Source organism: Odontesthes bonariensis, chromosome 22, assembly GCF_027942865.1.
Source record: "Odontesthes bonariensis isolate fOdoBon6 chromosome 22, fOdoBon6.hap1, whole genome shotgun sequence".
NCBI lineage: Eukaryota > Metazoa > Chordata > Actinopteri > Atheriniformes > Atherinopsidae > Odontesthes > Odontesthes bonariensis.
The window spans coordinates 14,016,070-14,043,745 of record NC_134527.1 but is presented as its reverse complement, the minus strand read 5'-3'; the positions used below and the strand labels follow the sequence as shown (position 1 = coordinate 14,043,745).

Genomic DNA, 27,676 nt, shown 5'->3' with positions numbered 1-27,676 from the left:
CGTGTTACAACTACAGATTTTGCAAAGTTTACAGAAGTTTTGGTCAATTTCACACATTTCAGTGATAGGAGTGCAATTTAAACCCTTGCGGTGACTTCATGCCAATAAATCTCTTTTTTTTTTCTGAAGAAGAAAAGAAGAACAAGTGTCAAAGCGCCTAAGCCGGCTATAGCCCCGTCAACTGTGAGCCAAACGGTGAGAAAAGCATGCCGATGAAGCCCAGTCCTTCCAAACTTTGCTCTGGCTGATTTGTTCATGAAATTTCAGTTGACAATTAACTTTTGCACAAATAACTGCATTGCCTTCATCAATTTTAGACGAACACTTCTTTCGCAGCAAATCTAATGTAACACTGGAAAAAGTTACACAATCCCTTTTTCATTTGGCTTGATTTATAATGTGCCTAAAGCGATGCTGTGGCCTTTGGCTTTACAACTAAATCTATGACGTTAAAAACAACAAACACTCACTGAAACGCAGTTGATTGAATCGGGAATGTTCGGCTCTTTGTGATAAACAGCAGGTCGCTTTAAGCTAAAACAAAAAGACTGGAGAAAAACTAGGAGGAAATAGTGAAGGACATCTCTCTTATTTTCATACAGCTCTTGTTATTCACATCAATGGAACTTCCAATTCTGCGAACGTTATCACAATCAGTTTAAATAATTGCAGAGAGAAATTATTTAATCATTTTTGCCCATTTATTTAACCCAATATCAGAGTGTGTTCATCCAATGTCACTTACAGATATTTAGGCTGCTGCATCAGTTAGTATGTTGTCAACATTCAGCTCCCTCTCCAGTTACCCTGAACATGATTTAAACTATTTATAAAAAGCAGCCTTAGATTTTCCTCGTATGCAGCTGTGTGAAAACATAGGCGATGATGGGCTATTTCACTATTTGCTTTTCAAATGAGATACATATTTTGAGGTAAGGTGTAATGGGCCATGAGGTAACGGGAAGATCAGAACAGGGTATAATATTTTCTTTAATGCACCATTTCAGACAGGCTGCACCGCAAAAATGTCCACCAGTCTGCTGCATCTGTGAGCTAAAGTTCTGGGCCCGCTGATTAATGCGATGATATTTCTTCATAAAAAAGACATCATGTAAGAGAAAACATGTGACAGCTGGGTTGGGTGAGTGTTACCTACCCATTAACATGCTCTGTGAGCCCCTGGCTCTCCAAAAGACCCCGCCTCTGTCCCATAGCCACCTCGCAAGCATTGAGATTGGAGTATAGGTTGATAGGTGTGTTATAGACGGAGGGCTGCGGGACATTAGGTTGGGAGGAGGGAGCTGTCACTCTGGCTGGAGAAGAGGAGTTAGATGAAGAGGAAGAGGCAGACGGGGAGGTGAAGGTGGAGCAGCCAGGGCTGGTTTTGGGGAGGAAATTTGCTGGGGCTGGGTCTGGAGCAGCAAGGCTCGACCTCAACGGAAACGGAGGCTGCGGTGGTTGAGAGGGGGCAGCTGGTGTGAAAGCTGATGACTCAGAGGGAATAGAGGCAACTTTGGAAGCAGCTGGGGAGGATGAAGCTGTAATCCCACCGCTGACCCCCCCAAATGGCCGAGCTGTCTTGTTGTATGCAGGACTGGGCTGATTTAAGGGCTTGGTGTATGTGGTGCTCGCCGCAGGGTGAGTGATTGGCACAGGCTTAATGATCTCTTGAGGTTCATCCTGGATGAAGGTGAAGACAAACATGCACATACAGCAAATCCACACACACACAAAAAAAACCAAAAAAAACTCATGCATGTGACCCGGCATTGCCACCGGCACACCACAATCGCATAAAAAATTAACTGTGATCTCACACTGCTGTATGAATGAAAGCTTTGCCTGTGCCATACAAGTTTTAAAGGTGCTCTAAAATGTGGCTTCTCGGATCAGTTATACATGCCAAGTGAATTTCTGTCCTGACCTAATCTCAGAGGGGGACAATGATGTAAACATCTATGATAATAAACAAAAATGCAGTTTTAAATCAATGTGTTACTTCATACCTTGTGCACTCCATCTTTAGAGACAGTTGAGGGTCTGTGAAGACAGAAGGAGGATAATATAAATCATTGTTCATGACACTTTACAACATTAGTTAAATATTTTGCAATTTCCAGCTTTGAGAATCAAACTACAGTCTGTGGCCCAATCCTGCTTTTTACAAGCTGTAGAAAACTTAAAGGATAGTGTTTTTTTATTCTTTTTTTTTGGCAAACAACAGTCTTCTCTCACCAGTGTGGGTGTGTGAGAAGAAGAATAAAGTGCAGCCAAACACAGTTTAAACACAAATCTCACCAGAATACAAATTCAAGTCCAGGATAGCTCTTATTTTAGAAGCCGTCTTACAATTTCCATTATTTTTCTGTAGAAGATACGTAATTTATCCAATTATGTTTCTTCAGTGTCACGGTAAATATATTTGAAAAAAAAGTTATCAAGAACAAGTGCTGCACTACTTAAGGACTGTTCCGCCTCTGGAAACTTAAGTGGCTGAAAATAAATAAATGTAATTTGTAAATATGATGCTAAAACTCAGCAGTGTGTTTGAACACACTGTATATTGAAGGATACATCCATGCCTGAATTAGTGCTGGAGTGCAGCGTACATTTGATTTACACTTATGACTAAAGCAGCTGCCGCAGTTTTAACTCCAGTGAGAGAAGAGGGCGGCCTGCTCATCTCTTCTTCCTTCTCATCTTTCTCTTGAGAGGTTCTGGAAATTGAAGGATTTGCAACATCCCTCTTTGGTTTTGTTCTTAATATCCTCAAGCACTCTTAGCCACAACATTAAAAATTTCATAACTTTTATACTATTTCTTGTCTCTCAGTGCATATCATAACCAACATGCAATTACTTAACAAGTCTGTTGGGCAACTTAAAGATCCTAGAACACTGCTAGTGAAGAATTAGAACTCAGATGCAGACAGGAGACAATCAGTTAACAGAACTAATGAGTCCCTCATTACTCATAAAAACAAAATAGAAAAAAAGCGAAAAAACATATGCCGAGTGAGAAAGGCTGGTTTTCCGGATCAGTCACAACAGTATGTCCTGTGGCTCTCTTCCTGTCTCTGTCTCTCCTATCAGAAAAACAGTCAACAAACTCACACATTTCCTTTCTGACTGAGCCCAAGTGCTAACTGAGCCTAAAACCAGGTTGTAAAACAGCCCCACCCGACAGGCCGATGCTGACGTCATTTACAGTTTTCCACTTAACAGCTAATATGCACTCTGCCTATTTTCCAATGAGCTTCTCCAATGTATTATTGTGATTGCTTATGGAGAAACACCACATGGTGCCAGTGAAAACAGCAAAAGGTTTAGAGATCAAACAGCGCAGCCCAGTTCAAACAGAATCCAGTCTATAATGAGACAGTTTGTATCTCCTATCAGTGTCCCAGACTGGGACAGCTGGGCGGATTCATTCTCTGTCTGCATTTTCCCTGAACAAACTGAAAAAACACTTGCCAGGGTGGTCCCCTGAACATCTGCTCAGCTCAGGCCTTCTGCTGTCCTGCTCTCTGCACAGCTGGACCTGCTTTCTCATCCTAAATGAAGGGACAACTGTGTGGCTCTACCTTTCACTCTGAAGCTGACTTTTGTTTAGAACCATCCCTTTATTATACTGATTAAAGTCTATGATGCAGTAGTATCGAGAAAAGCCATGACCACAAAGGACACAGTGAATAGAGTGATTCTAGTAAATTTTATACAAATACCCAGTGAACCTGAACTTCACAAACAGAATTGTAATTTAGATGAAATCATATTCAGCTATTTTTTTGTCCATTTAACACCGTGCGCACTTAGCTTTGCTATAACTGATTGCAACAATTATTCATGCTAAAAATGACTAAACTCACTTACAATCGCAAAATTGTTCTCATCCTCTGAGGTGTGTCAGACTGTTAACAGTACAGAGAAATCTTGCTCCTGGTGAAGAAACAGTCGAGCCTGTCTTTTCCTTCCTGCTAATTTAATCAGGATGCATCACTTTATTAGATAACAGATGCAGATTTCTACAATTTAAAAAAAGAAAATTTTTATCTCTGGACCAGATTTATACACAAAATATTTAAATACAAGCTGACAAATAGTGCTACAAATAAATAAACATTAGATTAGTTTGACAGCTGAAGACTACTTGGAAGAGAAAAAAAATGGAGGGGGTGGTTTTCATTAACACAGACTTCTCTGTGTACCCACCCTATCACATGCGCGCACCCACACACACACACACACACACACACACACACACAGAGCTCCAGCCTAAGAGAATGAGGAGGTTAACAGGAGGAGTAAGCCTGAGAGCAAAGCACACTGACGTATTTCCACCCTGCCTCTGTCTCTTTGAGGGCCAAGAGAAACAGTCTGGCATATGGCATTTGACTGAATGATGGAGAGGCTAACAGACAAAGCTTTCACAGCACAGATCCATGCCTTACCAGCCTTTTCCTACTCTACTTTCAGATGCAGTTTCAGAAGCAAAAACACTGCAGACTGAGGAAAAGTTAATCTGATCTGAAGTAACCATGTGACTCTGCCTTTAGTTTTTTTCTTCCCTTCTCGATCAGGACTGCCCTCTCGCATTTAACTTGTGTGATAAATGCTTAAATGATAAAGAGCAAAAACAACAGAGAAGAAGAAGAAAAAAATAAAGTGCAGCAGAGAGGTGTGTTATTAGTTATGGGGGGGTGGGGACTATATTTTTTTCCTTTTTTAATTGCAGTTATCCTATGTTCTGCTCTCTTTATATGCTTCTCTAAAAATAGGTTTTCGAACCATAAGATTTACAGTGACAGTGCTAATATTGACAGAAATATGCTATGCTGCACCAGAGTAAACGCAAATCAGTATATAACAGGCTTAGCTGCTGCGGCCGTCAGTTGCCTGGATACTCTACAAACTTGACTACTGCTCCCTTTGGATGTTTGCTGTGTGTGTACACACACACACACACACACACGTCAGGTCGTAATCCTGTGCTTTCCTCCGTATCAGCAGTCACATGCGTTCTACTGACTGAAGGCATCAATGCCATCAATTTCAGCTCATTGAGGAGCTCCAAAACAGCTCCTCACTGCGAGCGTGATAGCTCCAGTCATGTGCGCTCGTCTTGGAAAGAAAATTGTAGAGGAAAAGTTCATTTCAGGTGCATTTAAATGCATTTTGCAGCCCAAGCTGAAAAAAATGACTGAACAGGGCCTCAAGGGGGATTTCCTTGAGGCTAAATCAATGCAACCACAACAGAATAAACTACCCTCTAGTTTATGTATCTCTCAAATGCACATCCAAGCAATGTAAAAAGCCCCCCCATTTATTTATTTATTTTTTGGACTTTTCTTCCGACCACTCCACCACATCTGGCTAAGGCAACCAGGAGTCAGTGGGGGCTCTCTGCTGTATTGGATTGCCCTCTACTTCACCCTGTATCACCATAGCTTGTTGGGTGAGTGGCTGTGGCTATATATGAACATGTCTGCAGATTGAATCCAGAACACCCTAACAGTTGAAGATTTCAGATCAAGTAAAACAAATTTGAAGTTATACAATCAAAGGAGGTATAATTATACAAAAGAGAAATTTTCACTGTAACAAATTGACGTATCGTGATTTCTTTTGAGCTTTAGACAGAAAAACCTTCAAAAATGAAAAATCTGTACAGGAGATAAATACATTAAAACAGCAGACATGTCCATCATAGCCTTCCAAGAACTTTATTTATTTATTTATAATAATAAAAATAATAATAATAATAATAATAAATTTATAATAATAAAAAGGAAAAATTTCAGTATCATCTTTGAGGTTTTGGAACCATATTGTATCAAGCCACAACCCCTTGGAGGTGGTGTTTCTTTCATCGCGCTGTGCTGCATATTCCAATGACAATAAATAAACAACAATTATCGTAGTTTCCTATGGCCTCTTCCCACAACTTCCTTGCGACTGTTAGCTCCTCAGCAGCAAGATTTCCATGATATTAGAACAAAAAGCATTCATAAAATCCACTGAAACATTGCAGCCCATATAGAACAGACATGAACATGTCAACAAACAGAAACTCTCAGACTGAAGTTCATAGAGAACCAGTCGTCTTTGGCTGTGAAAACAATTGTACGGTAAGGTCCGCTCAAATACAAGGCTGGAGCTAACAGTAAAAAAGGTTGAACATTACTACATTACTTTTAAAGGAACTGAAGTGCTATATACCTTTAGTCAAGTAATTACAATGTGCTGAACAGCAAAAATATATAATTTAGTCATATTTTCTATCAGTAATCAACCACATAACAGCTTTCCCCTTTCAGTCTCAACTGATTATCTGTTATGGTAGAATGACAGGATAAGGAGGGTACTTCCACCGTTCATTTCCACTCAGATGAAAACATGTTTGTCTGTACCTGGATAGACAGAGGATAGCACACGCTCTACTGGTATCTGTGTCCTTCTGGCTGGACAATATACAGAAGTGATATGTAATGCTAGTGGTTTTCAACCAAACACATCGTTTTAGAAAGTTAAAAAAAAAAAAAAAGAAATTATTGAGTAAACAATTGTTTCATAGTTCAAAAGTAAAAAATGCTGTAGCTGTTTTCTTTTTTTTAAGGCTCTAATTTACGCTGAAAACATTTGCCTCCAAATGAACATGTTGAGTTGGGTAAAGCACAGCCTAAATAAACATAGAACTGGACTATGTTCCTCCTCATTCGGCTGTTTTTACACTCCTCGTCCATTCGGTTTGGATGTTCAAGTGTCTTATTATGAAAGTACTTGAAGAATGTAAACTATGACAAAGTGACATAATGGGACGACACTGCAGTCACATAAATTCTCTCCGACACCCTTGTAATGTCGTGATGACGTCAGCAGTCTTATCAGTGATTGTCAAAACCGTAAATCAAATCTGTGGGGAAACGGAGGGGAAATGTACTTGGCAGAGGAAATTCTTTCAGATTTTTCCTTGTTGTGTCGCATTCTTAAAGCTGTTTTCTTAATTAATTTATCATGTCTTTTAACCAACAGAAGAACATCACATTGTTAAAAAATCTTAGAACTCATTTGTTTGGTTAAATAGTTGTTTTTTTTTTTTAAAGGGCCATGTCTACTCCAACTGTACTCCAAATTCTATAAAGAACTCGTATGCATCTGATCATTCCCACCTCAACAAGAAAACAAACAAAAAAAAAATTAAACCAAGTGCACCACAGACACGTCTATTGTGTTTCTACTCTCTATGCATCACTAGATAAGATATAGGAAACACATACTCCACAAACTAGTTTCTAAAAATAGATCCATAAACAGAGCAGCCTACAATCATCCAGTATTTGTAACAAGAAGACCTTTGTTGTTTTCGTGGGAGATTTTAGTTGTAGTTTACATGTACTATGCGACCAGAATGTTTGATGTTTCACTGTGCATCCATTACCCACACCAGATTATATACAGCTGCGGGACAGGACTATTTTCAGACGGTTTTCCCACGATTAAAGCACAGAGACTCCTTTCTCCTTTGATGTGGTGATGGAATGACAGGACAAGTAAACCAGACTTTGAGTTTTGCTGTCAACATGGTTTACAGCTTTGAAAGTGTGCGTGCTTTGCCTCCATTTGTCTGTGTCCGACACCAAAGCAACTCTTCGCAGGTCCAAAAATATGATTACCTTAACAGTTGACTTAAATCGGCCAAGACCCCGAAATACCAATGAACACGTTATCATCGCCAACATTACTGTTGCTCATCTGTTGTTTGCTCTGTTGATTCCCCTTGGCAGAGCTTTTTCAAATCTGTTTAATGAATGTTTGTGTTCATTTTCAAATTTGTTATTTTTAAATCATTGAATGTGAATTTTGGTTCTTAACGCCTGTTCATTTTAAAGTATGATTGTTGTACATGTGAGAAATTCTGTATTCTCTGTCGTGTTTTTTTTTTTTTGTTCCAATTTTAAAAACATTAAAGCTGTTTGGGCCATCTTCCAACTGAAGATAATGACAACTGCAGACGGGTCTCCCTTTACTTACTATTCCTTGAGATGTGTATTATACAGCAGAGGGCTTTGAAAGCCTTCATTCAAAGTGTTCTTAATACTTCACTTGGGTTGAATAATCTCATGGGCCTCAGAATATTATACTTTGGCCTAATGAGAGGAACAGAGGAAAGGCATGATCAGACACAACGCTGAATGTCTCCTACAGACTCTGTGCTATACACTATACCAGCAAGAAAGAACATGTGGAGGCAATTAGTCAAGAGTCTCCCCACAATAACCTAAAATGAAGACAGGACATGCAGACATGCTTCATGTCTTCTGAGTTTAGCATATTGCCTTCATATGCGATAGACTGGCGTTAAAAATTTCTATTTAGGTATTCAGACTTTGACCCGATGGAGATCAAACGGCACAACAGGTAAACTGGAATGTTGATTTGCATTAAATATGTTCATCATGAAAGTCTAAAATGTAACGCTAAAGTGCAAACACTACCATTGCTATGTTTTGAAATGTACTTTTCCAAACATGCATCACTATAAATCTGATTTTATACCATAACGGCCAGTTTATTGTAATTATAAAACAGTTAAACTGATGCTACTGTGCAACAAGCCATCTCCAGCAGTCTATGTAACATATCCATACTACCTACAGGAGCGCAGGGGCAGGTGATTTGGTAGAAACACTGAACTGTTTTAAATTAGCACAACAGGGCTTCATCAGTTTTAATCATGTAATGGCCAATCTAACATACCACAAATAAAATAAATAAGGAAACCAAGCTTCCCGTTGCTGCTTAACAAATTATGATTTAGGATATGGCTGTTGATTTTTGTCCTTGCGTTTCCTCCATCTGCCTTGCTTTTGTTCCAGCTTCTGTTGCTGTACATGTGACATAATTTGTGAGCTTAAGAGCTCCACTCTGCACCCTCTTGCTTCTTTGCTCCCTTTTGTTTTTCCTTTTGACCAACCATGAATCTCCAGTACTTCAGGTCCACCACCTCTACATCTCGCCTAACAGCTTTGCTTCTCGTGCCATCTGCTTTCCCTGACTCCCGCTGCACTCGCACTGTCACTCACTGCCTGCCCATTTTTCATTCACCCACCCGGCAACGCTCCTATTATCAGCTGCCCTCTCCTCAGCATGCTGGGTCTACAGCTACTCTGAGTTCTCTGGCTTTGCCAGTACTTTCCTTCATACAGTAATCCATCTAGAAATCTGGTTCAAGTTTTTCACCCTGAGTCTGTTTTCTTCTCTGGGTTCTACTCGACTCTGTGCACATTTTTCAAACAGACTTCAATACACATATTTTTTTACGAAAAGACCACAGGAGAGAAAATATGCGAGGAAAACACTATGAAAACTGACTCCATCAGTGCTTTAAAAGCACAGCAAGGACCTGAGCAGTGTGTATCGTGCATTCTACTGATATGGTGTGTATGCGCCAAGTATGCGTGTGTAAAACTGTTACCTTTGCAGAGTGAGGCTGAGATGGCCTGTGCAGGCTTTAATCTTGTTCTGGGCCTCTAGGTGATTCATGCTTTCTGTGGAAATGCCATCAATAGAAAGGATGATGTCTCCAACACTCATCTTGGCACTGGCCGCCTTGCCTCCCTCAGTCAGCTGTAATGAGAGAGTAAATATTTTTTTTAAATATGCTCAAAACACAATTATGATAAAGTCAATACAAATGTATGTCTCCCTATAAGTAAAGATTTTTTCTTTTTTAGGATGCGTCTATAAACATCTGCAGAAACTGAGCTTTTTCTTTTCTTTCTTATCTGTATTTTTGGTTTTAATTTTTGCATTTAGAACAACAGAAACATAACAGAAGGTTATGCAGCTTGCACACATTTTGTTGATTTATTTCTTGTAATCACTAAGCATTGTGATCTCCTTTCCGTTTCCTGTCTCATGCAAACCTTATCAGATAAGATTGGGATCTGATTCTCCTCACAACATAAACTTCCCGGAATTTGAAGTACAAAACTCTACATCCACTAAATACAATCTGGTCATAGTAAAGCGAAAGTCCACAATAACCAAAATGGCAACTGAACACAAATTAAAAATCACATGGTTTAAAGGTTTGCAGCTTAATCATAAAAATCTTTGGCTAGTGGGTAAAGAACATTCAGAAACATGAAGTAAGGCCACTTCAGGCTTTTCTTTGCCCTTTGATTAATCAAAAGCTTAATGCTAGAGCTTAATTTGACTCAACCTTTTTGTCCATTTTTAGCCTTATCAAACAAATCAGACATATGTTGTGACATATGGTTATGTCATTCAGTATTAAAGGTGAGAAAATTACTATCTTTTCCACTGCAATTCAGGCAAAGTGTTTATAAAGTGTTAAAATCCTAGGGATGATCAAAATGCAATTTGTTAGTCAGCACTTGTTTTATGGGGGAACTGTACATTTCCCAAAGCAAATGAAAAAAAAAAAAGAGGATAGCATAACTTTTTAGTACGGGTAGTGTAAAATGTGACGGGAGAACCATGTGAAACCTGGTGGTTTTGATTAGGACTGTAACGGCAAGGTCTTAAAAGTGTCTGTCTGACAGACAGAGGTGCGATCTAAAGGTGGGAGCTCATCAGGTCTTCAATCCGTTTCCACCTTGCTACGACTTGCATTGAGCACATGAGAAGTAAGGCAATAAAACCATGACGACGGGATGACTCCCTACCAGGTGTGGTGACGGATATGTGATTATGTAAGACTGCGCACACCTCATCAATCAGTCAGCACAGTCTTAACACTCTCAAAACCTGTACAGTCACGCTGGCTGCCAAAAGGACTCTGTGTACTCATTATCTTATTCCGACTTTATTACGATCATAATGTCATATCATCTTTCAGCAGAGTGAAGGACCAAAACTGGATAAAGTCGGAAGATGAATGAAGACGGTATGAAGTGAAATGAGAGGAATTTTGGCAGAGGATTTTATCTCCTCACACAACTGGGATTTAGGTATCAGGGTAGAAACCAAAAATATGAACCTTGCACAGAATATGCAAGTTCGCAAATGTATCATCTGTCATCTTCAGTCCGTTATCTTCGGTCCCACATTGTTGAGTGAAGCTATTCACATAAACCAAACCTGATTGAGACAGAAAAACACAAAACAAGATATCCTCTTTCGCCACTGCTAAAGAATGCACACAGGTTAGGCAGCTCTAAAAGCAGCCATTGTGCCATTGTGTTTACCCTCATAATAACAAAATAGAGGAAAAGAGTGGGAGGATGAGGAGAAAAAAATGAGGAAGTGACAGCACTGGTAGCAGTGAATGCCACATTTTTGGGGGATTTGTGATTTTCTGGGGTCTGCTCAAATTGTCTTTTTTTGCTTTGGAAGGTTCCCAGCTGAGTGAAAAGGCCCGGACGTTTGTATGTGGCAGCATCGATAAGAGCTGGTCGAATTCTTTAACCCATTGACGCCGGATGTTGCGTAGCGCAACATTGTGCCTAACGCCGGTTGTTGCGTTGCGCAACATGGTCCCTAACGCCGGTTGTTGCGTAGCGCAACATTGTTCATTTATCATTATTTTCAAGGCGCATGTAATGCACAATGATTGGTATTTGTTTGGAGAGGATGAGGACGAGGACGAGGAATTTTTTGGCTTTCAAGTAGACTGGCAGTCCGCTGGATTTCGCCCCCGACGTCAACAAAAGTTTACTCGTACACCGGGGCTGAAGGTGCCAATATCTGAAGATGCAAGTCCTTTAGATGTGTTCTCGCATATTTTCACTGATGAAGTTTGGGATATGTTGGTGACACAGACAAACTTATATGCGGATCAGGCGCGCGGCCACACACCATCCAACTCGAAGTGGAGCCCCGTGTCAAAGCAGGAGATGAAATCTTTCATCGGTATCTGCCTAACTTTTGGAATAATCAAACTACTAACTCGCCGGGATTACTGGAGGCAGAGCAAGTGGCTGTATCAGACAAATGTCGCCCGAGTGATGGCACGAGATCGTTTTGACATGATCTGGAGGTAATTATTTATTCTTGCGCTTCATTCTGACGACTTCTCATTCTTATTTGAGTGGCGTTGCCCTTATGTAAAAAAAAAAAGAGAGAGCCCGGTGCGAATTACTGCAGTATAACTATGATGTTTTAGAAGTCGTGTCACTGAAGTATACAGTATAACTGCACAATGCAAGATATATTGCAGTTTCTTTTTATCATTCATTATTATTGCTGATATTATAATTTTGCAATGACGTCTCTATCATGGCCAGAAATGTAGCTGAAGTGGTGCCTACATTTACTACTAATACTAATAATAATAATGATGATAATAATAGTAATGATGATTAGTTATAGTATAGTAATAGTAGTATAATAAATAGCAGCATTGGGTATTATCCTGAATCATGTGTGTGTCTGTGTGTGTGTGTATTGACTCATCTTTTTCATTTTTTTTTAATGAAAATGTGTTGGTGTTAATGCTGAATGAACATGACGGAATAAAAGCAGAGAATTTAACCTTTAAAATGCAACTTATTTCATGTCTTTATGTGTTTCAGAGGCTGAGACTATTGAATTGTTCTTAAGTGTTTTCAATTAATTGTTTTTAGTTAAAAAAAACCTCAGGCATTGGGGACCTTTTCTAAAAACTGGCTTAGGCATTGAGCAGCTTTTTTTGCAGGTGCTTTAGGCGCCAATGGGTTAAATGTCAAGGAAAAGCACGTCAGTGCGTCCTTTAGTTTTTCCTTTGGCAGAGGAAATGAGATAATTCTGTCCCACAATTCCTTGCGGTCGCACCATTCAAAGCGATGCCAGAGTATATTCATACAGTCGTATTAACTGAGATTCATTTTAATGAATATGAAGGACTGCCTTTTCCAAGACCTTCAGAATGTCTTCTACCATATTCCCTTAACCTTGTGAGTTTTAAATGAGATCAACTCAAAATGCTTAGGGAAACACACAAAGTGGTCATTTCTAATGACCCTTACCCCTTGTCTCATTTCCAGCTACATCAATAGAAGGAAGTGTAGAAAGCATAGCTGCGACTAATGTATACATACCAGCGTCTAGGACTAATAGTGCAGTTACATGCCAAGTACCGCTAACAAAAGACAGGGTACTCGCAAACCACAGACATGAGCAAAATTTTAGCTGAATCATTTGCTCATTAAAACGCATGACGGACTCAGGGACACACCTGACAGTATTTACTGAGTCTGACTGGTGTACTTTCAACAAAGCAACTCAGTGCTCTTCAGTGCAATAAAGAGAATGTAAGCACACATGAGAGATCATCTGGCATCTGGCTCTGCCTACGCTGCTACGCAGCTCCAGAGATCAATAGAAGAGAAAAGCAGCAAAAGGGTTGTTGACTAAACACTTCCCTTGGATATGACTCTCCATGTCCCAGATTGTTGCTCCCTTGTGTTTGTCAGAGTCTCTGTGTCTGTCACAGAGGAAGAGAGAGAGTGAAAACAGATCTGAACTTCAGTCCTTGTAGGGATGTGATAAAAAAAAAAACAATACTATGCAGCTCTATATATGGTAATTACTCAAACATTTAGTATAACAAGATGTGATGAGAGGAGAGGGCTCTCGTAACGGTCCCAGCAAAATATGTGTGGTTAGCACTGTTTAATGCTTAACTGTGTGCTGAACAGTGAGCACTTTGTAAATCCCGACTTCTTTCACTCAAACACAGTCTTTCTCACGTGGATACTAAACAAATAGATGTTGGGTAAGAATCCCTGGCATGTGCAGTCTATAAATATAAATCAAGAGAGGTCTGAGACACTCATGACGGAGAGAAGATAAGTAATGGACAGCCGTGTTGTGCAACCACAGCTCTGTCAAGACAGCGGGCCGTTTTAGCAAATATAATTAGCCGCATCATATAATTTATTGTGGGTGATAAAAATTGGCAACCATTTTAATCTTTGCAGTGTCAAAGAAAAAAGGCCATGCGAGAGAGTTTCAGACAGAATAAACTAAAGAGTAAAAAGGCTGCCAGAGACCCTGGTGATCATTTCTGCCCTCCAAATGAATGGGGTATCTGTCCAACTGTGTTTACATGAATGGGATTCCAGCCACATAATGGTGAGGCTGCTTTTTCGGCGGTGGTCCTCTTCACACTTTAATGCTGTGGAGTTTCTGATAATGGCTGGTTCTTCAACTGTAGTACTACAAATGTAGTAAGTTCTATGCTCTTCTATGTTATTTGCACAATATTTGGCGGAACTAACTGAAGGCCTGTGGCTGATTCTAACGAAAATTGTGATATTACAATCTTTATTTTGGTGTGAAGTGTCTTTGTGGAGGAACTTTGTTTCAGTCCGTTTGTAAAGAAAGGCATTTTGTATCAAGCTGTAAAAACCTACCAAGTGAAACAGAAGCCAAGAGGAAAAAGCCAGACTGCCACCACATGTCTTTTATCCATCTAATATAAATTACAGTAAGAAAAAAAAAAAAAAAAGGATGGTTTAGATTTAACTATTCAATCTCATTGCTACATTAATGTTTCAAATTTAAGGAAACAATCTGTAAAAGGAGAAAAAGCAGCGCTTATATCAGCAATGCATTTATTAAACATTCCAGTCAGTATGATGTTTTTAACATCACACTTCATTATTAGAGGGCTAATAATCATCTCCCATGCTGGTCAGAGTGTAACTTCCTGTCTTTAGTGAAAGTATGGAGTAAAGAGGAGGGATGTGGTGGTTTCACATCTGTGAAGTCATGTTACAGGAAGCGTCTTGTGGTGAGAGTTGGAAGGCTTGAGATGCATGTCATGTCTGTGTTGGACGGAGTAATATGGAGGACCTTATATGGAGAAGACTTGAGCCCAATGTTACGTCATCACAAACACACAAGGCAAACCGGACTGTCCTGTTCATGCTATGTCATTATAATGTTGCCTAGTATTTACTTTTTTTGCTTACTTCTCAATTTCTGGAGACACTGTGCATACCATTGTGATACCATTATTTTGATTCCATTGAATACAACAAGGCTGAAAACTTATGGCATGTTTTACAGATTGAATGCAGTGAAACCTTCAACCTGTAAAACTGATGAATATAAAAAACTAACTTATCTCTATGTGCTCTCTTTTAGCAGCCAGGAGAATATTAGATAGTACAGCAAAAGTGGAAGAGGGCTGGGCATCTTACCAATATATCAAGATTTATTGATGTAGGTAAAAGCAAGATATAAGGTTAACAAATGTTCTTTTTTTAATCTTTTAAATATGTAGTGTCACAGCCTTACTCAACACCCTCACTTACAGCAAAATTCAATTTACCTCAACTGATGACTTTGCTGACATAATTAGGGATTCTCTGACTTCTTTACTGTCTTGAAAACATTGGGATATGATCTGGTTCATTTCACCCAGTGTTAGTTCCTTAGCATATGCACTGTGAATAAAATAGAGGTTTTTCTTTTAAGCTTTCACCTCGTGCACAAACTACTTAAATCGTAAGGTGGAAAAAAAATGTTAAGCTACCCGAACCATTCTGTCATGGTGATGCTTGGTCAGTAACTCTGGTGGAATTTTAAATGTGGAGGGCAGCCCATAGGACCTCAATAGAATTCATTGAACGTCTGAAAATGAAGCCGTGAGATTGCAGCCAAACATTCTCTGCTGGTGACGTCACTGTCGTGGCCCTCATGACTGTGGTAACCCAACAAAAAAGAAGGAGAGACTTGTGAAAGGGGGAAGTGTGCCATTAATGGTTGTCAAAAAGGGCATTCAAACCTAAACCCAATCAAGATTTCATAAACCTAACAATGTGTTTTGGACCTAAGCCTTGCTAACAGCTACTGAAGGTTAAAAAATTGAAGGTTAAGAGCGGTACAATAAGAGCCGTTTTCCTCAAAGACAAACATCCCTATTATGAGGTATTAACCGTTGTCATGGTTTGACCTTGGTCTCCAACTACAGCAAACTGGCAACTAGAAAACATGGGATGCCAGGAAGATCTTAAAGGAGCTCTTAGTCAAATTACCATGACAACGCAAACAAAACATGAAGAGCAGTGCCAACCCTGCACTGAATACTGAATGCTCTTTTAGTCAGGTCAGAAACAGAGCTGGCTGGCAAACACCACAGAGCCAGATGATATGAAAAGTTTTTTTAGACACGATGGGGCTTAAGACAAGTGCCAGCGCTAAATTCTAACACCATCCATGGTTGGTGCAACATTTTAGATGTCTGTTCCAAATAATGACATGACAATTGTGATGTTTCACCTACTGCTTGGTTAGCAGGCACTTGTTGCACTTACAGTGAAAAAGACTGCCCATAATTGTTGGCAGTGACGCAGACAGGGTTGTAGGCCAAGCTCAAACCATAAATACAGATTATGTGCGGCGGTCAGTGGTGTCATTGGATTAACAGCATACGCATTCATTTTATTACACGGAACAAATCAAATCAGAGAAAAAGAGGAATTTTCCCTCAGAAGTATTTCATCCAAAAACGTGTGAGTGATCTAAATCAAAATCAAGTGACAGCATAGTTGCTCTTTATAGCTCTGCCATATTGCATTAGAGAGAATAGAAGCAGATGCCCTCAATACAACTCAAGACAGACATGAACCGCTCATACTGGGATCAAACACATACAGCAGATAACAGTTTATACTAAATCCATATGTAACCTGAAAGCATCTCCACAACCCTGAATAGATGCAAAATTATCATAAAAAAACTTGTAATGTATATCATTGTACACACAATTATGACAACATATGACAAACTGCACTAGTCTCTATAATATTTCAAACTGAGTTTTCTTTATGAACAAGACTATTCAATTATCTGTATATCAGTGACATAAATACCATAGGAATATTTCCTCTAAGGCGGATATTTTATCTCTAGCACACCAGCATTTGCTCTAATGTGAATAAAAAAACGTTTGATATCAATCACCTTCAGTTGGAACTACAGCCAATGCATTAATCCAATGAAGCAAAACAAGCTGTCAAAAACACTTAAATATATTAATTAAACATCTGATCTGCTTGAACTGAAACATTTCAAGTAGCTAAATCTTCCGACAGGTTAGTTTCCTCACTATTTCATTGCACTTTACAGAGGCCTGCTGAGCATGCTGAGAGGAAATTAAACTGCAGCTTTGGCTAGCCTTCTAAGTTCTGGATTTAAAGAGGCTCAGAAAAATGTCTGGGGAGAATAATGGCTGGTGAGTAAAGGACACGTTTAAAGTTAGATCAAAGAGCATGGTGAAGGGTGCTGCGAACAAAACCAAAATTACAATACTTGCAAACTGAACAAGTGTCTCAGTTCCACGATGGAAACTCACTTAAGCGTGACTCATGAAGGGTTTGGTCCAAAAAGCTCATCAACATATTTCCATCATCATATCACATTATCATATCACAAGTTCAGAAATGGTGGACGTTTAAATTGTCAGTACAGAAATATCATTTCAACAAGATCACCCAAAGATAATAATTCACCTTCAGCGCCCACATACATTACATCATCAAATTCTACTTGTGACAGAGTCAAATTAACTTTACCGTATCAAGGAATGCAAAGCTTAAAAAAGAACATCTGGAGCTAGAGAGCCTACAGGAAACTGGAGTTAAAATTAGATTGTATAATGTTCTCACAAAGTATTGCAAGCAACTAAAATGAACATGACAGACAAGAAAAGGAAGAAAGTCAGAGGGAAGAGTTTTTTTCTGTGCTAATCCCCTCATGGAGACTTGCTAATGCAGTTTTCACACACTTTCATGTTACAGCAGCAATCCAACTCAAATTAAAAATATTTTAAGTGCGTTTTTCAGACGCAGGAGCCCGTCGAAAAGTGGAACAACCACTGGCTGCTAGCACAGAAAGAGTCATTTTTAAGACACTGAACAGAAACAGAGACACTCGTATAAATGATGAATATAATTGGGTCCTTCCTCCATAAATCATCCATAAGGGATTGGGTGGTCCCACTTATAAGACCGGCCTGAACTATGTCAAGTTTAATCTCAGACGCAAAATGTACATATAAAAATAAACAGTCATGTTTTTTCTTAAATGATTCATGGACATCGTCTTAACGCATTGAATACAGTTTCCAAAATTGTTCTATATAATTCAACAATCACAAGATAAATCATCCAAGATTTAGTGCATAATACTCTTCATAATCTGACACTGCGTAGTATCAGACACAACACATGAGTTATATGTACTGCAACACATACATTCATTAAGCATGATTATAGCAACCAAAGCTGAAAATTCCCATTAAAGAATCTAAATAATTGCCTGCGGTTGTTCTGTGAGAGTTATATTCCGTCCGTAATCTTCGGATCGGTTACATATGGTAAGCATATGTAAAGTCATTACATCATTATTCCATGGCAACACCATCAATCTGAGCCAAATAAATATAAGCCTTCATGTGATGTCAACAGATGCATAGTCCTTTCTGCAGAGTAATTCTATTTAACATTGCAGGTCTCTAATGAACCTTAAAATAAGTCTGAGGTCACCACAATTTTCTCCTCACTCATCTAATGAAGGAACTGCAGCAGCATGTCAACTGTTGGCAGATGTTTCCACCTATGTATCGTCTACTGACTAATTCTTTCTGTTAGTAGACGATCAGCCTGACGAAGTTGTGATAAGTTAATGAAAAAGTTCATAGTAAAGACATGCAGCATGCACATTATAGTGGCTGTACCATTATTGTGACCTTAGGGTTCCAGGTCATTCCTGGTGCCCGAACAAAAAAACAAACAAACAAAAAAAAAAAAAATCCGAGCCCCTCACTGGTCATGTGCTCGGATAAAAACATGTCACATGCATGGCACTAACCAATAATGTGACAGAATAAAAAGCTCTAAAAGTCATGGTGCCTGTCTCAGCATTACTATGGTATGCTCCACACCACAAATGATTCAACACAGGGCTGCTGGTGGACACAGAATGTATTTAACACTTTTACAGCCCATGAAGTAGCGAGCCGACACCATAACCCACAAAAACTGACTTGTTGGAACAACCACATCAGAGGCACTTGTGATTTTTCTAAATTCGTGTTTACAAGTCTGTTTGGATATTCTCCCAAACTCAAACTAGCAAAAGATGACACGGTGCATTACAGTCTAAATTCTCTGTTTTTCTGCATTATGTACCAATGGATTGTACATAATGCCCTATAAGTATCAACTGAAGAATCATTGTGTGCGATTCACATGTCTTAACTCTCACTTATTCGATTACAAACTCATTTCTAAGAGCACAACTGCACTGTGGAAAGAGTCTTAGCACTGTTGCATTAGCAGCCTTTGGAATTTTAAGTTAAACAAGCATATCCTACGCAAACGATCATATCAGCTCATGAGTGTGGAAGTGCTTCATTCATGGGCTGTTTTTATGATGACAAGAGGTCTACTGACAGCATAATGTCCTGCATACCACTACTATCACAGTAGCTAGACTTAAAAATAGCCTCAGAAGCTACACTGGCCTTTTAATACTCTGAGAGTAACTAGGTTCTAACCCAAATTGTCATATTTCTAAATGAAGGACGCCAATTTCCTTCTTCACACCATACTCCAAATTCTGTAAGTGATCCTGCCACCAACAAATAAACAGAGGAACTGACCTTGTTCATGACACTGAGATTAGAGTTTCATAACAGGAAGCAGCGAGAGCTGAACGACACGACTCATTCTGCGTGAGTCAAAGATGGACCCAAAGCAGAGACTATACTGGGGAGGAAAAAGTGTCTACTTTTAATTGTATTTGACAATATGAATTGCGAGTATAATTTGGACACCTCAGGTTAAAATAAACTTGTACAAGACCAACAGTAGGTGCACAGAGAGTTTCCTTTCATTCCTGCAATAACCACAGCGTTTTCTCTTACACTATGTACATAAATAGGGTAACTGTATATATGCTGAGGCCAAGACTTTTTCTTTTTCTCATAAACAGCTGTGTTTTTTTTCCAACAATGAGCTATCCAGCAGGGAGACGAAAGCCTGAAAGAATCTGGTCAGTCCAGTATGAATTTATGTGGCACAAAGTCCAAAATAGTCATTACAGAACCACTGGCTCACTACACTTTCAGACAATTGAGTCATTTAAGAACAGTTTCAGAAGGTTTTACCGTGGACCAAGCACACACGGTTTCCTGTGTCTTCAATCAGGACAAATACCGGGAAAGAAAAAAAAAAAAAAAAAAAAAAAGCACAGGACACATACCCATATCCCTCATCTGAAGGGCCAAAATGACATCCGCTATTAACAGCTATCTGCTTCACCATCAATATTTATACTATAAATTTCAAACTGGCAGATGATGTTGTCAAAGTAATGTTATGTAACATTATCTTGACAACAATTGGCATGACAGGGCATAAGCAAAAGCCTTGGAGGACGGAGTTACAGGCCATGAACTATTAAAGAAGGTGTCTAAATCCAGCAGCAAGTGTCACACAGGAGACAAATGGCTCTTTCATCACTGACGAGGCAAATGGCAAAATGTGCGTGGACGGCATTCCACTGAGGTGACTGTCACAAAGTGAAGGGTAAATAAGTGGCATGCGAGTGTGTTCCACTCACCCGTGAAATGGTGAGGGGCAGACAGAAGTCCTTCCCTCCTTGCAGTCTGAAGCCCCAGGGGGCGGGACCAGCCAGGGTGACACTGTAACTGCTGTTCATGATGCACCTAGAAACAAAACACATATTTTAAAACAGTGCATCGAGCATCGAACCCCATTATCAGAAAAAAAATAGTACAAGATTAAGACCCCATGCTTACTGAACAAATATCCAAAGGCAAGATACTAGAAAATTCTGATAAAGCTTATTGATGATCCAACCAATTTCAAACCAGGCCATTGGAGGTGCTATCACAGACTTGTGGCTTTTAAAACTTTATCACAATGAAGCCATCTAAATTAGATACAACAGTCTATTAATAATCTTCAGGAGCCGCTAGCTCTCCAGCTCATTGGTCTTTGGCAATGCCATTTACAATGGGGGTAATAGTGAGCCTGCGACGTATTCTTGGCAATGTATCTTCTTAAGAGCTAGTGGTGGACTGACACATAAAGAAGGAAAAGATTTCCTTTTTTTTTTTTTTTTTTTTTTTTTTTTTTTAAATTGAGCATTACATGATGTTGAGCTATCAATTTAAGCAAACTGGACATGGGACCTGAAATAACCGGCAGGCGTTTAAAACAATAAATAAAATTTAAAAAAGTAATTTATGCAATCACTGACAATCTTTTGTTGAGCTTAAAAAAATAAATAAATAAATAAAAGACTTAGCTCAGCAATCTGAAGCTGCACTTTGGACACATCATGTCATCATTCTCAAACAAAACTCACGCCTACAGACAAACTACGTTCTTGTGGGGCAAACACAACAACAAGATGAAAAACTAAATGCGGACCTATTGCATATAGGTAAAAAGTAAAGAAAACCTCATATAATCATACCACCAGATTGAGGGTTAAACAAGCAAAGCAAAGGCAAGTGGAGGACTTTGAAAATTAAGCCCTGCAAGGCAAAGGCATTATTACTTTTTTACTTTTTTTTTTTCTTTAAAAGTCTGGGCAACTTTTTGCGTTTCGTCTCCCCAGTAACACAAGGTTCACCGAGCAGCTCATTCCTGGGGTTTAGAGCTGGAGAGATGAGAGTAGAAATGTCTTGCATGCATTCACATCATGCTAACCCCTATTTAATCCCTAGTATGCAACAGAGTGAGAATTGGTCTGTCCTCGCACAACTGCTGTGCCGTTGGACCTGCAGGAAGATGGGCGCAAAGACTCGACACACCCTGGACGGTCAAGAGCTTGTTAGAGCTCCGCTTCTCTTCACTGGAAACTCAAAGTTGCATCAAGATTGACTTGCATTGGCATATTTCTGAAGCAACTCAGTGACTAAATGCAACAACACCTACCTTTCATTGTGAGCAGATTCAAGTGCACCAATCAGCTTTTTAGCATGCGCATGGAAATGAAATATACAGTGAGACAGTAAGAGGCTGCCAAGATTATTTGGTGCAGTAAAACATTTCACGCACTATTGAGTTTCACTGTGTCAGCTGCGGCTGTTATACATTATTTTCACCCTGAAAGACTGAAGTTTAAACTTGCTTACGAGAAGCAAGGCCGGGGTTAATCAAAGTGACACGTTACGAGTTAGTGTTTTATCAAATTTATTAGACTTATAATGGAGAAAATTGGTCAACCACATTTGCCGAATACAGTTTTTTTGTTGTCTGTGAAAGACAGAAAAAACAGCCAGTGAGTATGTCTTTGTGTCCGACAGTGCACAACCCCACAAATCATGTGGAATTATATCACCTTTGCCCTACTCAACAGGAAGGGTGGATGTTGACATTAAAACATGACATCAATTGCCACCCCATGAGCATTGCATACAGCGTGTTTTAATTGTTGGGGAAAGGGGAAATGTGAATAAGACATTAAAGAATGATGCACCCAAATAGCACAAAAAGACATATTGTTTTGATGTGATAAACTAAAGGTCTGACACTTCTGCTGTCCAATATTAGACTTCAACTTTAGAGCTGAGGACACATCTACTGTACTATCACTTCTTTCATTCCAGACTTTGATGGACAGGATTTTTGGACAGGAAAAGGAGCACCAAATCAAACACTTGTACACTGGGCGGTGAGGAGACATGGCTTTCTGATGGTATGTCATGAATAAAAAAGGCTTTGTCATCCCAGAGGTATGTCTTTTTGCGGTATGAAGTAACGCTGCCATCACAAAGTCCCTCAGGGACTCGGCACCACCTGCTGTAGCTCGTCACCTGGTTGGTTGCATGAGACACAAATCAAGAGCGTTGCCCTTCACACAATCTCACGATACCGCCTGAAGGGGAAATAAACGCTTTTAAGAAAAGGAGCCACAGAAGGCTGTGGGGAGGGGGAGAGCAGAATCCAAAGTGCACATGAAAGTGATACGGACAAGCTGTACACCTGGAAAGTACAGATTGGGTTAGTGAAGTCGCTCAATCAAATGTAGAAAAAAAAAAACTGCTTTTTTTAAATTAACAGATCTAAGAGCAGATAGTATCCTTGAAAACATGAAATCACCTTTTCACAAATGTAGGTATGTCTCTGTAAATGGCAACAAAAATATCTCTCTCTTTATCTTACATGGGCAGACCTGGAAAGACCAAAAGCAGATTTGATCACATGTGAGTAAAATCAAAAAGGAAGCAAAGATACAACCAGATAAAGGTGAATTCAGGATCAATGGGGTTGAGTAAAGAGGAACGGTGACAAAGTGGAATTTGAAAGGGTCCAATATTGATCTGATGACAGAAGGTTTGTGAAGCGAAAACGAGAGACAAATGTAAAGTAGAGCATGGAGGCGCAAACATGAAAGTTTAAGGCCAACCGGAGAAAAGGAAAGTCAGTTTGATGATGCTATAGAGTGGCTGACCTGAAGCTTTGCTGGTTGAAACATGAAGAATACTCTAATTTATCGCAGAAACTGGCTGACGTCCAATCACTGTCAAGCAGCTCTGCTAGTTAAGGTAATGGCAAAGGTACAACAACTCTGTCATTTTGGTATTTAATAGTTTGATAATTGTTTTTAGAACTCTTTTTTAACCTCTGTATATACCAGTTCTACTCTCTTTGCTCATAGTGTTGGTATTACATATGTTGGTAACAGCTGGTATTATATTTCCTTTAACAAATGCCATCTGCTTTCGTGCCCCACATCAAGAATCTCATACATTTCAATGTATTTTCGGAGGCCGCCGTGCCTCAACTATTTTCAATCCACAAGATAAAACTAACATAACCAAAGTAAACTGCACACACTCACAAATACGGAATAACCGAGTCTATATTCAGTTGAAGACAGCTGTCTCCCTCTTTAAGGTGACCCGGTGTTGAGGTGAGTCAGGAAGGTTTAAACAAGCAGACTAGCCGACTCAGTCATCAATCAAATCAACTACTTTTCCAATTATAGCCTTATTATAGAAACCTCTTTGTAGTAGCAGTTAATCAACAGTGATTTGAACACATATCAAAGATTTAAAGCTTTTCTTTTTTCATTGCAACACAATGCAGCTGAACGGTCTGGCAACAAGGGCGTTGATGTCCTAACCTCAGAATAAGGAACTCAGTGACATCTTTCGCACTGCTGCGAGCTCTGTTTACCCTTTCATTTGAGTCTTGACCTCTGAACTGTCAATGCTGACAAACTCCTAATTTTCCAAAGCCCTAGAGTGCATGTTCCCATTGTACAAGCCCTGGGGAATACACAGCATTAAACTGCTCAGTTGTACCAGCGGCCCCCGCCCCATCCCCCCCCAGTATTAGGTTGCACAGTCAGCTGAGACATCTCAGTAAAGGCAAATACTTGTTGGTAAAAGACAGATTGCTGAGATTTGGATCACATGGCCTCAAGTCATGCTAGATACGCATATCAATAGCATTTCCTAATATGGAGAAAATAAACACTGGGCTCATCTCGTGTCCCTGCTTGTTTTGCAATCCCCAATGATATCATGCATAGACATGAGCAGACACACCTCTGAGTGTTCTCAAACAGATGAAAACAGTTGAGTTATTCATGAGACTTTATCAGCAACTCTCACATCAACACTTCTGCGAGCTGGTTACAGCATTTCCCACTGGGGCCTTGTCTATCAAGTTCCTATCATATTGGCACTCCTGCTGGTATTTTAGCATTTTCTCACCAACAGCTACTGGCTCTGGCATTCAAACGTTCCTTTAGTAGTTGTTGTTTTGACTTGCTTGATCCAAACCGTGGGCTGACTACCCAGATAGTCAGATAGTAAATGGAACGCATTGAGAGGGAACAAGTGGGATTTTATCTGTTTTCTCTGACTTGTCCTCACAGAGTGTGAATGTGTGTCCAAATAAGTTTTAATCAAAGTACAAAACAAACCCGCCATATAGGCTACCAGTTTGGACAATAGCTACATTTAGGCCAGTCCATTAGACTTCCCTATGAAGAAAAACATTCTCTTAAAAATCAAAACCGCCCTACTGGTAAAGCTCTCTTTATTAGGAATCAGACATGGGTCACCTGCGCCGAATGCAAGTGCCGGTGACCCTCCTGACCTCCACCGCATGTGTCAAACAACAGCTGCGTCAAATCATGTTTCCTCCTTTTGATATTGAAAAGAAAGAATGTCTCAAAATTTCAAGTGAGCACAGCGTGGATGATTTGCCGATTAACGCTCAAGTTTCAGACGTCACGCTCATTTCACAGTGCTTCAGGAGGAGACACTGTTGCCTGGTGACAGCATTGAAACACATGTTGACTCACAGAGTGACACCTACTCATCAGTGGGCTGAAAAAGGAATGGGAATCTCGTTTAATAGATTGGTTAAAACCTATAGCAAAGTATATGTCATTGACAAAAAAAACACAATTTGTATTACGATAAACCATTTAAGACCCAAGAAGAAAACCTTTTCGAAGGTAAAATGTGTCCTTTTGTGGGACATTTTGTTCCTTCTTTATTGGACACGTCAAAGTACACAGACATTGTGTTTGATTTACAGCAACAGTAACCTCTGTGCTCTCTGTCACTCACTGCGGATCCCTTCTCTTAAAATGTATCATTGTCATTGACTTTAATAACTTATTGAAGAATGTAGAAGTTTAGACGGATATAGTTTAGGAAATAAACAAATAAATAAAGCGAATTCTTCCGCTAAAACCATAACATTGAGCTTGTAGTGAGTAGTGACTGGCTGTAATTATCCTCTTCACCCATGTGCTCTTTTCGGTGGATGGTGCAGTACCGCGGTGGAGCTCAGTGGGTGTGCCATAAAACACATGTCAGACATTAATGAGAGCTTTTCAAACAAACTTTAAATCTACTTCAACAAAAAAGTCAAAACACGCATATAACTCCTTCAACGGGAGAGTAACAGCTGCTGTTCTTCTTGGAAAATGAATGAAAAGCAACTCATTTCGAAGCATTTTCAATAAGTTCTTAATTGCAACTTTGCAACGGGAGCATGAAGTCATACAGTAGTGACGATCAAGAGAGCGTTCACTTTTCACCTGATTCCTGATGCTAAAGGTTTGGTCGGATGTGTGTTGCGCGGGACTCACCTTGCCTTGAGAAGCCGGATTTTGTATTGAGAGAGCTGAGCGCGACTTCTACCCGTCCGATCTCAGTTTTGAAGAAGTGTAGTGAGCGGAACTGAAACTTCCGCATTTAAGCCAGCCCTCCTCACAGCGGGTAGGAGGGTTTAGCGCTCTGTGTGGGGCAGTTCATCGGGGACAACATAAAAAAGGCAGGCATGGGCCTGCACAAGGGTGGGACAGTTCAGGTGAGTTGAGCTTCCTTAAACGCATTGAACGCCGTTCAATGATGATTCATTCTCCTCCTGGAAAATGTGTCGACACAAAGAACTGAGTCAAGTTGAGTGTTGGGTTTAGCTGCAATTGATAGTGTTACCTGCTGCATTCCTAACTGCCATTCAAGTAAACCAATTGGTGTTTTTTTTTTAGTTTGTAAAAAGATAACTTTTCACAAACATTCAGTTTGAACAGAAATAATTCCTTCAGCCATACAATACACGTGATTCTTATTTTTCTAACACCACAATCTGTGACCCATCACAGCCTGTGACCCAGCTAACTGAGAGTTTAATGTGTTTTTATCATAATTTGTCTCAAACCTTCTTAATCACAGGTATTACCAAATTGCCAAAAGCTGTGACCTTTTAACATTTTGATATTTAAAAAAAAAAAAAACACACAAATGTTGATTGGTATCATATGGAAAACTTTAGAGTACACATGTGTACAGCACCAACAATTCAGTAAACGATATTTGGTCAGTTGGCCATTATTTTAAAGTGCGGTGGCATAGTGTAGGCATGCCCTCTAGTGGTCAGAAGGAAGGTAGCAGCTTCACAGTCTATGCACTGTTCAATAGCACTCCTTTTTATGGCCTCAGGGTTGGAAGTTGAAGGGTTCCTATGTAAATATTTATCCCCTTTCTCTCTCTGTCTATGAGCTTCTTGTCAGTGGTGGGCAACAGCAACGAAGTCATCATGAAATTGAACCCAAGGCCAGGCAAACAACTGACGCTAAAATTGCAGAGCATATTCATGTTACCTGTTTCTTATTTTCCAATAGTTTCTTGCCTTGTTAGCTACCAAAAGGGAAGCAGGAACTTGGAAATTTGGCAACAGCTGGGAAGATGCTCATAAATTTTCGCCAATTTGTGATGCGTTGCAACATTTTATTTTTTTCCACAGTTACATTGAATGCTCGTCAATTAAATGCGTTGACTTGTGCTCTACACGAAAATACCTGACCTGTTTTATGGATCGCCATCAAATGCTTGCGTCCGGTTATCTTTGCACTCTGCTGCATAGGTCAGCTGGGAACTCTTTCAGCTACATCTGTGCCAAGTCAATATATGGCTGCAAGCTGACCAAAGGCCCAGCAGCCCCCCACATGCCCACCCTCACCCCGTGCACAGCTATCGAACCACTCAAGTGTGCAACTTCTCCATGTGCATTGCATGCCTTTAATTCATTTTCAACTGGATAGGCATACTGCTCGAGAAATCCTGCAGTTATAGCTGACATGACATTTAAAGTTAGAGAGGGGTCTCAATATGTCACAAGAGACATACTGTGATATATTACTCCATGATGACCGAG

The 27,676-nt window shown here is 39.7% G+C and overlaps 1 protein-coding gene across 4 annotated transcripts in view; it reads right to left on the bottom strand.

The window, feature by feature from the left end:
* The window catches only part of pdlim5b (PDZ and LIM domain 5b), a 35,245-nt gene extending 8,986 nt beyond the window's left edge, over positions 1-26,259 (bottom strand). For 2 of the 4 annotated variants that reach the window (XM_075456313.1, XM_075456314.1), the window contains exons 1-4: positions 26,109-26,247; positions 20,580-20,685; positions 9,475-9,626; positions 2,007-2,040 (exon numbers count right to left, since the gene is read on the bottom strand). In XM_075456313.1, the coding sequence (XP_075312428.1) occupies positions 2,007-2,040; positions 9,475-9,626; positions 20,580-20,678 (285 nt within the window). In that variant the 5' untranslated portion in view covers positions 20,679-20,685; positions 26,109-26,247. Of the gene's footprint in view, positions 1-1,156; positions 1,681-2,006; positions 2,041-9,474; positions 9,627-20,579; positions 20,686-26,108 lie in introns of all 4 variants that reach the window. The other 2 variants (XM_075456312.1, XM_075456315.1) reach the window with 2 other exon arrangements.
* Between the last annotated feature and the right edge of the window lie 1,417 nt (positions 26,260-27,676).